This window comes from Symphalangus syndactylus, chromosome 19 (assembly GCF_028878055.3).
Source record: "Symphalangus syndactylus isolate Jambi chromosome 19, NHGRI_mSymSyn1-v2.1_pri, whole genome shotgun sequence".
In the NCBI taxonomy this organism is placed as follows: Eukaryota; Metazoa; Chordata; class Mammalia; order Primates; family Hylobatidae; genus Symphalangus; species Symphalangus syndactylus.
In genome coordinates, this window is record NC_072434.2 from 20,604,088 (window position 1) to 20,617,808 (window position 13,721).

A 13,721-nucleotide genomic window follows, 5' to 3' on the forward strand; every position below is an offset into this window, starting at 1 on the left:
CAAACGCAGTGGCTCACCCCTATAATCCTTTGGGAGGCTGAGGTGGGCAGATCACTTGAGGCCAGGAGTTTGAGACAAGCCTGACCAACATGATGAAACCCGCTTCTACTAAAAATACAATACTTAGCCGGGCATGGTGGCAGGCACCTGTAGTCCCAGCTATTCAGGAGGCTGAGGTACAAGAATCATTTGAACCCAGGTGATGGAGGTTGCAGTGAGCCAAGATCAGCCTGGGTGACAGCAAGACTCTATCTCAAAAAAAAAAAAAAAAAAAAAAGTTGGCAGGGGGAAAAGAATCAATAGAGATTAGATTAAGACCATGTTTTTGCTTTCTCAGTGCCTAGTACCTGGTATAATAGGGCCTCAAGAAATGTTTGTTAATTTATAGATCAATTCTACACGTATAAAGCTCAAAAGCCTTCACAATTCACCTTTTAACCATCTCCTTTTTTCCCTTATAGTCTCAGAGGAAGACAGACCTTATTCAATTCCAAAACTAACTCCCTCTATTTGTATTCTTAATTCTAACAAGTCCTAGTATTCCGTTCATAAATTACCCTTCATTTTCACATATTCAACAGCTCCTCTCTTCTGATTCCTCTCCCTTAAGCAAAAGGAATATTCAGCTACACCTCCCCAACCGTGAAATATCAAAATGCAAATAATACACATAGGAAGCACTCAACAAATGTTCTCTGGATTGAAGTGTACCCTATACTTTATAATCAAACTAAACCACTTACTGTTCCCGAACACATCAACTCTCACCCAGCTCTCTTCCACGGCTTGTTTCTTCCAACTAGGTGGAACACTCTCCCTTCTCTTTTCCCTTATAGAAACCTTTCACTTCTTTCAAAGTTCATTTAAAATGCTTTCGCCTTCATGAAACCTTTGCCTGTTCTCACAAACTGAATTCCCTCTTTCCTTCCTTTAACCCCATCCTCCCCCTTCTCCTCCCCAACAAACACTAATTCTAGACCTCGGTCATGACTTACACTGTACCTCGATGTAGCCATTCCATCAGACTGAAAGCTACTTGAAGGCAATGTGAAAGGAAAATAAAAACTTGGGACCCTAATTTCACTATTCCAAAAGAAAAAAAATTAAGCTGAAAGCTGAGTCATGCAAGAAGCTGCCTTACCTTTTGTTCCTAAGCAGCTAGCTATAGATAAAAAGTTAAATATCTCTACAGGTTCTATGTTTATCTCTATGTTCCCATTATCTTATGTAAAGTGAGATTTACTGAGCGTGAGATGAACATTGAATTGACTATTCCCCTACCTGCTCCTTTTCTCTGGCAACATGTGAATTCAGGAATGTGACCATGCCCTCCCCTTTTCCCCTCCAGGCTGCTTTTCCCTTTTAAGTATTGAAGCTCTCAACTTGATCTCGGGGGAAAGGCACAGATCTGTCTCCTGGGTGCACGTCTTTAACCTTGGTAAAATAAACTTTTAAATTGATTGAGATCTGTCTCAGATACTTTTTGGTTCATAGCAACAGCTGGGTCTTCCTCATTATTATCATCGCCATGGCATCTGACACTTGCTTTTTTCTCTTGGTATTCCATTAATAGTGCTTGAATTACATGAAATATCTTAACCACTCTACTCTGACGTCTATTCCATCCCTACTGGATCAGGCATAATGTCACTTGGGTATACAGGACCCTGCTTTTCCCATGTTCTACAACCAAGAAGATGAATTTTTAGAAAGTAATTTGGTTCTCTGTTTTTCCATTTTCTCCAGTTCTAGGGAAAAAGAAAAAAAGTTAAAAACCTCTTTAGTTTTACTTTTACCTGGACAAGAACAAATTCAACCTATGAAGTAATTTCTACTTTATCTCTGAGAATCCTTACAGTTGCCCAAAGGCTTACAAACAGCCACTAGCTCAATAAATATGCCCCTAGAAAATAAAGCCTTCTTGTCCTTCCTAACACCAATACAAGGTCTTTATGCTACTATCCTAAGGGAGGAAGAAAGAAAATGAAATATGTTCAAAAACTGAGAATAAATTAGCATCTCAATAAACTATAAAGCCAAATGCTGTATGTCTGGGTCAATCTGCTGCTTCTAAGTTAAACATTTATTCATAAAAAAAATGTAAAAACACCCAGCTAACTAGCATTGAGCCTGAACTCATTTTAAAATGAGGAAAAAAGCCTCTGAAGCTCCCTGCTTTTGATGCAACATACTGAGACAAAAAGATCACCATGAAACATGAAATAGAATGTACTTGGATTCTTCCTAGAAAACCAGTTTGCCTTTATTCATTTCTACTCCCTTGAAATTTAGAGTTCCTAATGATTCTGGGAATAACAACATAAAGTCTAAGATCTTTAAGATACAAAAATAAAAACGATGAGATGATCACGGACTGATCTTATTTACAACATTCTCTATTGGCCCTGAGGTAAAGCAACCAAAATGAATAGTACAAACAATGTTTTTTTTCCACTGTATATTAAAAAAAAATGCTACATACTGCAAATAAATAAATATAGTGAAAAATAAAATAAAGAAGGCCATCTCTACCACCACCCCACCTCTGCAATGGATTCTGGTCTATATCACCTCTCTCCTGGTCAGACTTCCAAGTTTAATTTATAATAATTTGTCTTAGGAAATAGTAGTTCTCACAGATTTATTTCATTCAAGGTAATATTTGTTTGAGCTAGAGATTGTTACATTTTGAACTTACTTCCAGAAGAATTATATTTGTTCATAAAGATGAATTAAAGAAATCACTGTAAAAAAAAAAGCAATTACAATCATTCTCTGTACTTAGCTTCACACACAGGAGGATAATGCCAACACAGGTGATCCTAATTCTAAGCATGAGCTCTCCTTAGAAAAGTGAAAGAAAAAAACTTAGGAAAAAATTGAATCCTTGAATGTAATGAGATTTGGTAGCTCGAATATCACAAGCATGCCACCTGAACAAACAGCAATTGAAAGGCCAACATGTTCTATAAATGTTTCTTAAATAAATGTTTTAAGTAAAATCACCTCAACTCTTAGGCATCAGAATTCTGGTGTTACTGGATAAGACTAAGAGCCCTCCTTCCTGTTAGACTCTGAAAATGGGCAACCTAGGGGATGAAGAGGTTACTGACTTTTACTAAATTGGAACAGAGGGAGGAATCAAGAGTGAAGAAAACTGCACTGTTTATTTCTGTTGGCTTTGGGTCCAACCCAGTCATCCACTTTTTAGAACAAGCAGCCCAGTCAAACACCAGTGCTGCTGCCTAAAGTTTCTCTGGCTCTGACTCTCCCTTTGTTTAACGTCTCCCACTGAGCATCCCTGGGTCAGCAGAAAACCTAGCAACTCAGGCTCTCCCTTAGGAAACCTGGGCAAATCAGATTCTGTGGGAAGTCATTCTCAGGCCTCTACAGAGCTGCCAACAAAATTCTCCCTGCTGTTTCCTGGACAGGAGAAATGTAATGGAGCTCTAATCATATTACTGAAAAGGGCCTTCACACAAGCAATCTGATTTTCAAAGGAGCATAGAATATCATGATTTTATTTAGGGAATTTACCTTAACAATATAAATTTACCCTCATCTAGAATACACTCAACTGCCTCATTTTAAAGATGTTTCGACTGCCATTTTAAAGATGTTTCCTTGTTTAAAAATAAACTCCCTGATCATTCCTTCACACAACAGATATTTATTCAGTGCCTCTTGTATCTCAGGTACCACATGGGCAGGATTCTTCTGCCCACGGGAGGGGCAAGTAGTTGTCCTGGAGATTAGTAGCTCCTAATGTATCTTATTAAATATTCCCATCCAACTAACGTGGAGAACACATGCCAGTGCCCACCTTTCCTTTGTTCCACATGTTTAGGCTCATTCTTCTGCTATTAACTACACAAGTGATGTGACTGGTATGCTAGGCATTTTTTATCTTCATTTGTACTAAGCACTGATTTTTTTAAAAAAACAATGAAACAGGTTTACAAAGAATCCAGAAAAACATCTCCAGGCCTGCCTATATACGTGCCCAGCTACAGTTGTTCAGAAAGTGAACCCAGACAGTGGAACAGCCACCTCTGCATATCCCAGAAAATATAAATTACCTGAAAATAGAAGCAAACAAAAAGAGTTTCAACTAAAAAACTATGGATTTAGCAGCTTTACAAAACATTGTATTAGTTATGTCTTAAAGATAATTCAACTTTCTGCTTTTGTAATCTGTAATAGAGATTATAACTATTTATAAAATTCAAATTCCTAAGAATAGAGGAGAAATGAAGGCTATTCCTACAAATACTGCAAAGCCACACACACAGAGACTCACTCTGCTATGTTGAGATAACCACAGGAAGCTGCTGCATGAAGGGGTGTCCAGCCCTCGTTGTCTTGCTGGTTTACATTGGCTCTGTTCTCCACCAGAAACTTCACCATGTCCAAATTTTCATCAATACAGGCCTGAAAAGAAAAGTCCATTCATTCATTCAACAAGTATTCATTGAGTTCCACTATGTGCCAGACACTGCTCTGGGCATTGACAATGCCCAGCAGTTCTAATAATACATTAATTTTTATTTCTTCCAAACTGTGTCCAGAGCATGACTTCTAGGCTTTGTGATCTTATGCAAGCTCTTAAATGTCTCTATGCCTTAATATCTAAACTGTGAAACACAGTTTCATGTATAATGATACTTAATCTTTTTTTTTTTTTTTTTTGAGACGGAGTTTCACTCTTTTTGCCCAGGCTGGAGTGCAATGGCACAATCTCGGCTCACTGCAACCTCCGCTTCCCAGGTTCAAGCGATTCTCCTGCCTCAGGCTCCCTAGTAGCTGGGATTACAGGAATGTGCCACCACACCTGGCTAATTTTGCATTTTTAGTAGAGATGGGGTTTCTCCATGTTGGCCAGGCTTGTCTCGAACTCCTGACCTCAGGTGATCCACCCACCTCAGCCTCCCAAAGTGCTGGGATTACAGGCGTGAGCCACCACACCCGGCTTATGACACTTAATCTTATTTATAGTATTATTAGGATTAATTGTGAAAGTGATTTCTAAAGTGCTACAAATGAATAAGCTGTTTCATCATTATATTATAAAAAGGAAAGCATGTTACAAAACACTGATTTGTATATGAATTTTATTTCACTGCCACCTATTTGTCACAGATGCTTATTAATTTTAAAAGAAAATAATCAGAGGATTGCCTGAAGCCAGAAGTTTGAGACCAGCCTGGGTAACACAGTGAGACCCTCTCTCTATTATTAAAAAAATTCATTCATTCATTCATTCATTTAGAAAAGAAAAAATCACCCAGGATCAAATGCAATTTTTCTCAGTGGGAAGTTGTAGTTTACGACTCTAGAATTGCTAAACAAACACTGCTTTGGTGAGAAAGGGTAAGGTGATCATTTCAAACAGAAAAAATGTATTTTCATGTATTTTCTGAATGGCTTCAAACACTATGGCAAAGTATGCTTGCAGTTATGGATGGTTAGGGAGTCTCATCTGCTCATTTCATGGCAGCAATTAGGAGAAAGCAGAAGCTTTCTGAATAAAGGCTTTAGGCTTACCATAAGACTAAAAGAAACAGTCACAAACAGCAATGAGATCTAAAAAAAACAAAAGGTCTTGACATAGCTACAGAATAAAAATGTGGTAGAAGGCCCACATGTGAAAATGGTAATCATCATCAAGGCTTGAATGGTTACAAAACCATTGGGATAATTCAGGACCAAGAAACAAATGAGACTCCCTTTTTAAAACTTGCCTTTTAATCCCCTCCTTTAATAAACAAGGCTAAAACTTCAGCTCAGGAAGAATTATCCAAATCAAAGGATTTTCATAATAATAAGATATTACTTGCATTTTCATTGTATTGACATTTACACTAATGATGCAAAAGCAATGGTGAGTAAAACCGCTGGTGCAGGCCGGGCGCGGTGGCTCACGCTTGTAATCCCAGCACTTTGGGAGGCCGAGGCAGGCGGATCACGAGGTCAGGAGATCGAGACCACAGTGAAACCCCGTCTCTACTAAAAATACAAAAAATTAGCCGGGCATGGTGGCGGGCGCCTGTAGTCCCAGCTACTCGGAGAGGCTGAGGCAGGAGAATGGCGTGAACCCGGGAGGCGGAGCTTGCAGTGAGCCGAGATTGCGCCACTGCACTCCAGCCTGGGCGACAGAGCGAGACTCCGTCTCAAGAAAAAAAAAAAAAAAAAAAAAAAAACCGCTGGTGCCTTAACATGAAGCAAGACAACGGCATCAAAAACTACCAGCAGGCACTATATTCTTCCTCACCACATACAGTTAAAAAAACAAAAAAGAAAGCCAGTTTCACTTAAGAATAACCTTGAAGAAGCAGTAGAATTTTTTTTTTTAATATTCTGTGTGAGAAAATAGAAAGTATACGTAAAGCACTTCTGCTGCATTTTGAGGTATGACGGTTGATTCTAGGAAAAAGCACCTCAGGCCAAGCATGGTAACCCATGCCTGTAATCCCAACACTTTGAGAGGCTGAGGTGGTAGGATTGCTTTGAGTCTGGGAGTTCAAGACCAGCCTGAGCAACATAGATCCCATCTCTGCAAAAAAAATTAAAAATTAGCCAGGCGTGGTGGCACGCACGTGTAGTCCCAGCTACTCGGGAGGCTAAGGTGGGAGGATGGCTTAAGCCTGGGAGGTCGAGGCTGCAGTGAGCTGTGATCACTGCTCTCCAGCCTGGGTGACAGGGCAAGACCATGCCTCCAAAACAAAAACAAAAATAAAAATAAAAACACACCACTTATGCATCTGCTTCAGGTGTGAGATGAACTAGCCACTTTTTAAAATCAAAGTAGCACCATTTTTACTCAAAAGAATAACCAACAAATTATGATTATTCAGACTTGAAAATGAACAAAGTAAGCCTGTCACTCCAGAGAAAATAATCAGTATGTGTTGCAATAAAATTTGACCATCCAAGTGAAAATAAGAATTCTGGAAACAGCTACCACCATGAGCGTGACAGCATCTCAGCATTCACTTTTCTGATAAGATCTGTTTGACTATCAACAAATCTGATTTGTTGATATTATATAATGAAATGTATTTAGATTTGTAAGATCTCTGTAACTCAATCAATCTATATTTTCCAAATAAACAAATGCATGGTGTTAGAAAATCACACATGAAGTAAAAGATTCATTCAAAGTACAAGTTAGACTAATGCGTTTTAATGTAACACAGCAAGAAAAGTCCATTGACATGGTTTCAGTTTCCACACTGCGTGAACATTTAAGAAACTCATGTCTTAAACTACCATTTCTAAAACTTACATTTAAGAAACTATCGGTCAGGTGTGGTGGCTCATGCCTATAATCCCAGCACTTTGGGAGGCCGTGGCAGGTGGATCACCTGAGGTCAGGAGTTTGAGACCAGCCTAGCCAAAATGGTGAAACCTCATCTCTACTAAAAATACAAAAACTAGGCAGGTATGGTGGTACACACCTGTAATCTCAGCTACTCAGGAGGCTGAGGAACAAGAATCACTTGAACCTAGGAGGCAGAGGTTGCAGTGAGCCGGGATGGCACCACTGCACTCCAGCCTGGGCCACAGAGACTGTGTCTCAAAAAAAGAAACAAACTATCACTTATTGGAGTTTGGTATAATATCCAAGAAAAACATCTACAATTGTCTGAACAGACTATTAAAATGCTCCCCCCTTTTCCAAATATATACCTTTGAGAGGCCAGATTTTATATACTTTCATCAAAATAATATATCACAACAGACTGAATATAGACATTAAAATAAATTTGTAAAAATGTAAAACAATATCATTATTTTAATTAAAATATGTCATTTATATTAACATGTAATCAGGGTCATTGTTGCTTTAAATGACTTAAGTACATATATAATAAGTACATATTTTAAAAATTTCTCGGTAACATATAATAATCAACACAAACAAAGTCCTCGTTAAATTTTGGGAGTCCTAAATGATTTTTTAAGTATAAAGGAATCCTGAGATCAGTTTGATAACCACTGTCTTTAATCAAGCATACCAAAAGATATTTCATGGTGATAATGAACAACTATTTAAACGGCAAAAGATTACTGTGGAAAGAATTAAAGTTAGAACTCTAGAGGGCCCTTGTAACTACAGGACTTAAGTAGTACATATCATACCAAGAGAACTTACAGGAATTCCCTTCAGAGATAAACCTCATATCAATCCTGCCTAGAAGGGGATGAATGAAAAAAGGGTGATTTCATTTAGACAAAAATTTAATTAGATAACTTGGTTACAAACAGCATCTTTGTTATTTTTTCCCAAAATATTTGATACTTCTTTTACACTTACTGAGATTAGCTAAAAATGTCAATCTAGGTTTGATTTGATGCTATATAATATATTCCTCCAATCTGACCTTCTGGCCAATGTGACTTTTATAGCCAGTATCCATAATGGTCTAGTTTTCAACAGCAGCTCCAGAAACTATATTTCTTCTATGATGTTTTCTTAGGTTTATCAACTTCCACAAGTATATCCCATTCTTTACCATGTAAAATGTTTCATAATTATTCATCATATTTACAAATAGTTCATAAGTATGCTTATCACTAAATTGGTCATATATTGTATGTCTGCCCATTTGCAATCCCATATGGCAAGGTCTAGCCAACTCATCGTAGAGTATCTCACTAAAAACTGTAAATCAACATTTTTATTTTATTTATTTTTCTTTTTTGTAAATCAATGTTTTTAAGTAAAAAAATGGAAGGGGACACTTTGAAAAAGGTACTGAAGTCCAATAAGAAAAAAGTATTTTAAAGGTTGTACTAAAAACACTCTTTGCCCTTAGTAATACTCCTATATCAAGGTCAAATGTGCCGTCTAAACCTGTATGGGCCAGGACAGCTGGGTCAATTGCTTCTTGCTGGGTTGCAAAATTTCTTTGGCTCTGAAAGAACAATCTAAAAACTTAGCTCTAATGTCCACACTACTATCAAGCAGACTTTTAGAAGCCAATGTTTTCAAGATCATTCTTTGGCCTTTAAAGACAACAGCAGCCACATTCCAGAGGCCCTAAAATAAGCCCAGCTAGTCCAGGTATCAAATGGGAGAAAACTTGTCTTTTCTCTTTCCACCCCTCTTACTTCTCCTCTCCTTTTCTTAATCTCCTTCACCTCATCACTACTTCAGTTCTCTTCTTTTAAATTTTGTGATATTGTGTCTTATAAATCTCAAATCCTTGATATAAAAAACATTTTTGAGATAGGGTCTTGCTCTGTTGCCAGGACTGATCATTAACTCTTGGGCTCAAAAAGCCTCTGTCTCAGCCTTCCAAGTAGCTGGGACTACAGCTACATGCCACTACAGCCAGTTTGATACAAAATTTTATGGGAATGACACTGTAAGGAAGTTTGAGAGAACAACAAGAACAACAAAACTAGCCTAATCTAAAAATGTAATTTGGCGATCATCAATCTGTGAAGAACCATCTTATAGAAAATAAAGCAGGCCAACTGTCTAAATCACTCCCCATACCCTCCACAAAGTGAAGGATGGTATGTTGTTTAAAACAGTTTTGGCTAGGCATGGTGGCTCACACCTGTAGTCCCAGCACTTTGAGAGGACGAGGGGGAGGATCGCTTGAGTCCAGGAGAACCTGTGCAACACAGTGAGACCTCACCTCTATTTGTAAAATAAATAAAAGCACCAGCTTTGGAGTCAGAGAGACCAGGGCTTGCATACCAGCTCTGCTGATGCGTACAACCTAGAGTGGGGTATCTAACCTAACTATAAGCATATGTACTCATCTATAGCATTGGGAGTACCACCTACCTCATAAGGTTTTGTAAAGATTAAAGGAGATAAGCCCTTGGAATTGTTCCTGACTTTGTTGTTGTTAAGGCAACAGTGTAACACACAGCAACTGCCTCAAGGGGAAAAAAAAAACAAAAAGTACTTATTCCTCACTGATCACAGCCCTCTCCACCCCCAGTATCTTATAGGAGGAAAGCAGTTTGGTTAAAAATGTCTTTGAACTAGCAAGATTCTGGAGCTTGTTTGTAAGTCTAACTGCAGAAAATTCCCTCTCTAATGTTCAGAATCCCATGGATTCTTAAATTCAGGAGCTATATGAATAAAATAGTATGCACCCAGTTAAGGTGGAAGAGAATCATCCTTATAGGTAAGACCAATCAACAGAGTTGTAGGACACTCACTCTCATGAAGCACCTTGGAGTGGCTGTTCTCTTGCTTTTTTTTTTTTTTGCCTCCAGAAGAAGGAATATGACTAAAGCATGGATGAGAGACTAAAGCATGGATGAGAGACACATAGTTCCTGAAAATCTTCTCAAGTGAATAATGACTAAATTTAGATGCCCTTCTGCCCACTCCATCTGCAGCTGTGCTGCTGACTCATTCACGACTGAGGCATGGTAGGATGAGCAGATTCGCCCACTTATAAAACTGTTTCCAGGGACATGAACTTCAACACCATGCCTCTACACAGAGCTGTGCTAAACCTTTCAGAGAGACAGGTCTTTCCTTTTCTTGGGAAGCAGGCTAAACGAGCTTTTGATGTCACCCATGATAATGGGGAAATTCTTTGCATTTGGCCCAGATTCCTTCTGATGTAGTTTAAGTCCATTTCCTCCTATTTTGCATTCCTGAAGACACATCGAATTTTACTAAAGTAACAACGTGTTCTAAGCTCCTTAAGAAATAGAGATATAACTTAATTACTAGTATGAAGGAACTATTTAGAAAAACTGCCAGGTAATAAATAAAAGCTTCCTAACATCAGCATGTCACATTTGTCTGGCAATGACGATCTCCAAGGAAAAATACTTGATTTTAACAATAATCTGGGGAAAGGGCACTGTGATCTCACTACTGTACCTGATATTGCTCTCTCCATATCAAAGGCAAAAGTGGCTGATGATCAATCAGTGCCAGGGTTAAATCTGGCAGTGCAAAGAAGTCCTCACAAAGCAAAGCCTCCTCGGTTCCCAAAATAGCCTGCAACTGTTGCCACCAGCAAGTGCCAGCTTTCAGAGCTGACCTTGCTGTTGTGTCTCACAATATCACTAATACTACCTGCCTTGGCCTCAGAACAACTCTCTTCCCCATAAAACCCAGCTCCAGGTGTCTGGGCATATGTTATACTAGAAGCTGGGTTTAGTGCAGCCTAACACCTACTTGTTTGGATTTTTCAGCCCACGCTTTCCTTGATTTCAACAAATCATGTGGACAAAATTGTTGAGAGTATATCAAAAAACACTAGCAAAAGAGTAAAAAGGCAGTCCATAGAGTGGGAGAAAATATTTGCAAATCAATGCTTACTTCAGCAGTACATTTACTAAAACTGGAACAATACAGAGATTGGCATGGCCCCTACATAAGGATGACAAGCAAATTCATGAAGCATTCCATATTTTTTATAAGCAAAAATACATGTACATAACAATTTTTTTAAATTTGCACATCATATATCTGTATGGGATTAATATCCAGAGTATATTGAGAACTCCTAAAACTCAACAACAAAAAATAAACAACCTGATTCAAAAATGGGCAAAAAAAGATTTGAATGGACATGTCTCCAAAGATATAACGGCCAATAAGCATACGAAAAAATGCTCAATGTCACTAATCATTAGGGAAATGAAAAACAAAATTACAATGAGATAGCACCTCATACCTATTAGGATGGCTATTATCAAAAAAACAAAATAGGCCTGTAGTCCCAGTTATTTGGGAGGCTGAGGAGGGAGGATCGCTTGAGCCCAGGTGATCAAGGCTGCAGTGAGCTATGATAGCACCACTGCACTCAAGCCTGGGCAACACGCAAGACCCGTCTCTAAAAATAAGTAATGAAATATAAAAATAAAATTTCAGCATGCAAGGAAATATTTAAAAAGTGTTAGCTGGGCACGGTGGGTCATGCCTGTAATCTCAGCACTTTGGGAGGCTGAGGTGGGTGGATCACGAGATCAGGAGATTGAGACCATCCTGGCCAACATGGTGAAACCCAGTCTCTACTAAAATACAAAATATTAGCTGGGCACGGTAGCACGTGCCTGCAGTCCCAGGTACTTGGGAGGCTAAGGCAGGGGAATCGCTTGAACCCAGGAAGCGGAGGTTGCAGTGAGCCGAGATCACGCCACTACTCTCCAGCCTGGTGACAGAGCAAGACTCCATCTCAAAAAAAAAAAAAAAAAAAGTGTTGGCAAGGAATTAAAATCCTCGTGCACTGCTCAGGGGAATATAAAATGGTATAGCCTCTATGGAAAACAGTATGGAAGTTCCTCAGAAAATTAAAAATAGAATTACCATTTCTATTTTCTATTCAAAAATAGGATTTTGAATATATATCCAGAAGAATTCTGGGTATAAACTCAAAATAATTGATGCTGGTCGTAATGGCTCATGCCTGTAATTCTAGCACTTTGGTAGGCTGAGGTGAGTGGACTGCCTGAGCTCAGGAGTTCAAGACCAGCCTGGGCAACATGACAAAACCTCGTCTCTACTAAAAACACAAAAAATTAGCTGGGTGTGGTGGCATGCGCCTGTAATCCCAGCTACTCAGGAGGCTGAAGCACAAAAATTGCTTGAGCCCGGGAGGTGGAGGTTCTAGTGAACAGAGACTGCAGTCCAGCCTGGGGGACAGAATGAGACTGTCCCAAAAAAAAAAAAATAATTAAAGAAATAATAATAATTGAAAGCAGGGTCTCTCAAAGAGATACGTGTACACCCATGTTCACAGCAGCCTTATGTACAATAGCTACAACGTAGATGCAATTGAAGAGCCCACTGATGGGTGAATGGATAAGTAAAATATGGTATATACATACAAAGTATATATACCAGAGGGAGTGTGGTCCTGATAACACCTTGATTTTAAACTTCTGGCCTCCAGAACTGTGGAAGAATGATTGAATAATTTTGTTTTAGGCTACCAAGTTTGTGTTAATTTGTTACAGAAGCCACAGGAAACTAATAAACTTGGCTTAGAATAGGGAATCAGAATCAGAACCTAGAGAGTCTGCCATATCCTCAATCCTTACTAGTAACTGAAAATCACAGCTGTAACTGATCCCTTCTTTGACAGATGAAAAGTGATCAATAAATTTATCATATGACTTTTTAAAAGACAACTGCATTAAATAGAAAGTTTTAGAAACTGTTTAACCAATCTCTGGCTCAAATAGCAAAACCCTGAAAGAACTAATCATGGTTCTCACATGAGGCATTTTACTGAAAGTATTCTGGCTGAGGACTGAAACTGGGATAGAAATACTAATTGATGAGGTCCCTGTGAAACCCAACATTTCTAAGCTCAAAGTCCCCTTGCCCCAACTAGGCGGCCAAGAAATAACATGCCAAGAAATTATACAGCTGTCCCTCAGTATCCATGGGGAACTGGTTGCAAGACCCTCTGCAGATACCAAAATCCACTGAGGGTCAAGTTCCTTAAATAAAATGGTATAGTATTTGCATATAACCTACGCACATCCTTCCAGATACTTTATAAATCATCTCTAGATTACTTAAAATGCCTAAAACAATGTAAATACCATGTAAATAGTCATACTAAACTGTTTTTATTTGTATTATTTTTATTAATATTAAATTTTTATTTTTCCCAAATATCTTCAATCTGCAGTTGGTTGACTCCATGGATGCAGAACCCATGGACACGGAGAGCCAATAGTACAAATAAATTAAAGGTGATGAAGGACTCAGTAAATCTGGC

The 13,721-nt window shown here is 38.6% G+C and overlaps 1 protein-coding gene and 1 pseudogene across 20 annotated transcripts in view; one reads left to right on the top strand and one right to left on the bottom strand.

Annotated features, from left to right (window-relative positions):
* The window catches only part of PPP1R12B (protein phosphatase 1 regulatory subunit 12B), a 241,733-nt gene that overhangs the window by 168,894 nt on the left and 59,118 nt on the right, over positions 1–13,721 (bottom strand). For all 20 annotated transcript variants that reach the window (XR_008649666.2, XR_008649667.2, XR_008649668.2 and 17 more), the window contains exon 2: positions 4,301–4,431. Coding sequence is in view for 11 of the 20 variants with exons in the window: in XM_063613252.1 (XP_063469322.1) it covers positions 4,301–4,431 (131 nt within the window). In the remaining 9 variants the exon portion in view is untranslated. The remainder of the gene's footprint in view (positions 1–4,300; positions 4,432–13,721) is intronic.
* Positions 11,305–11,404, top strand: LOC129459031 (uncharacterized; annotated as a pseudogene).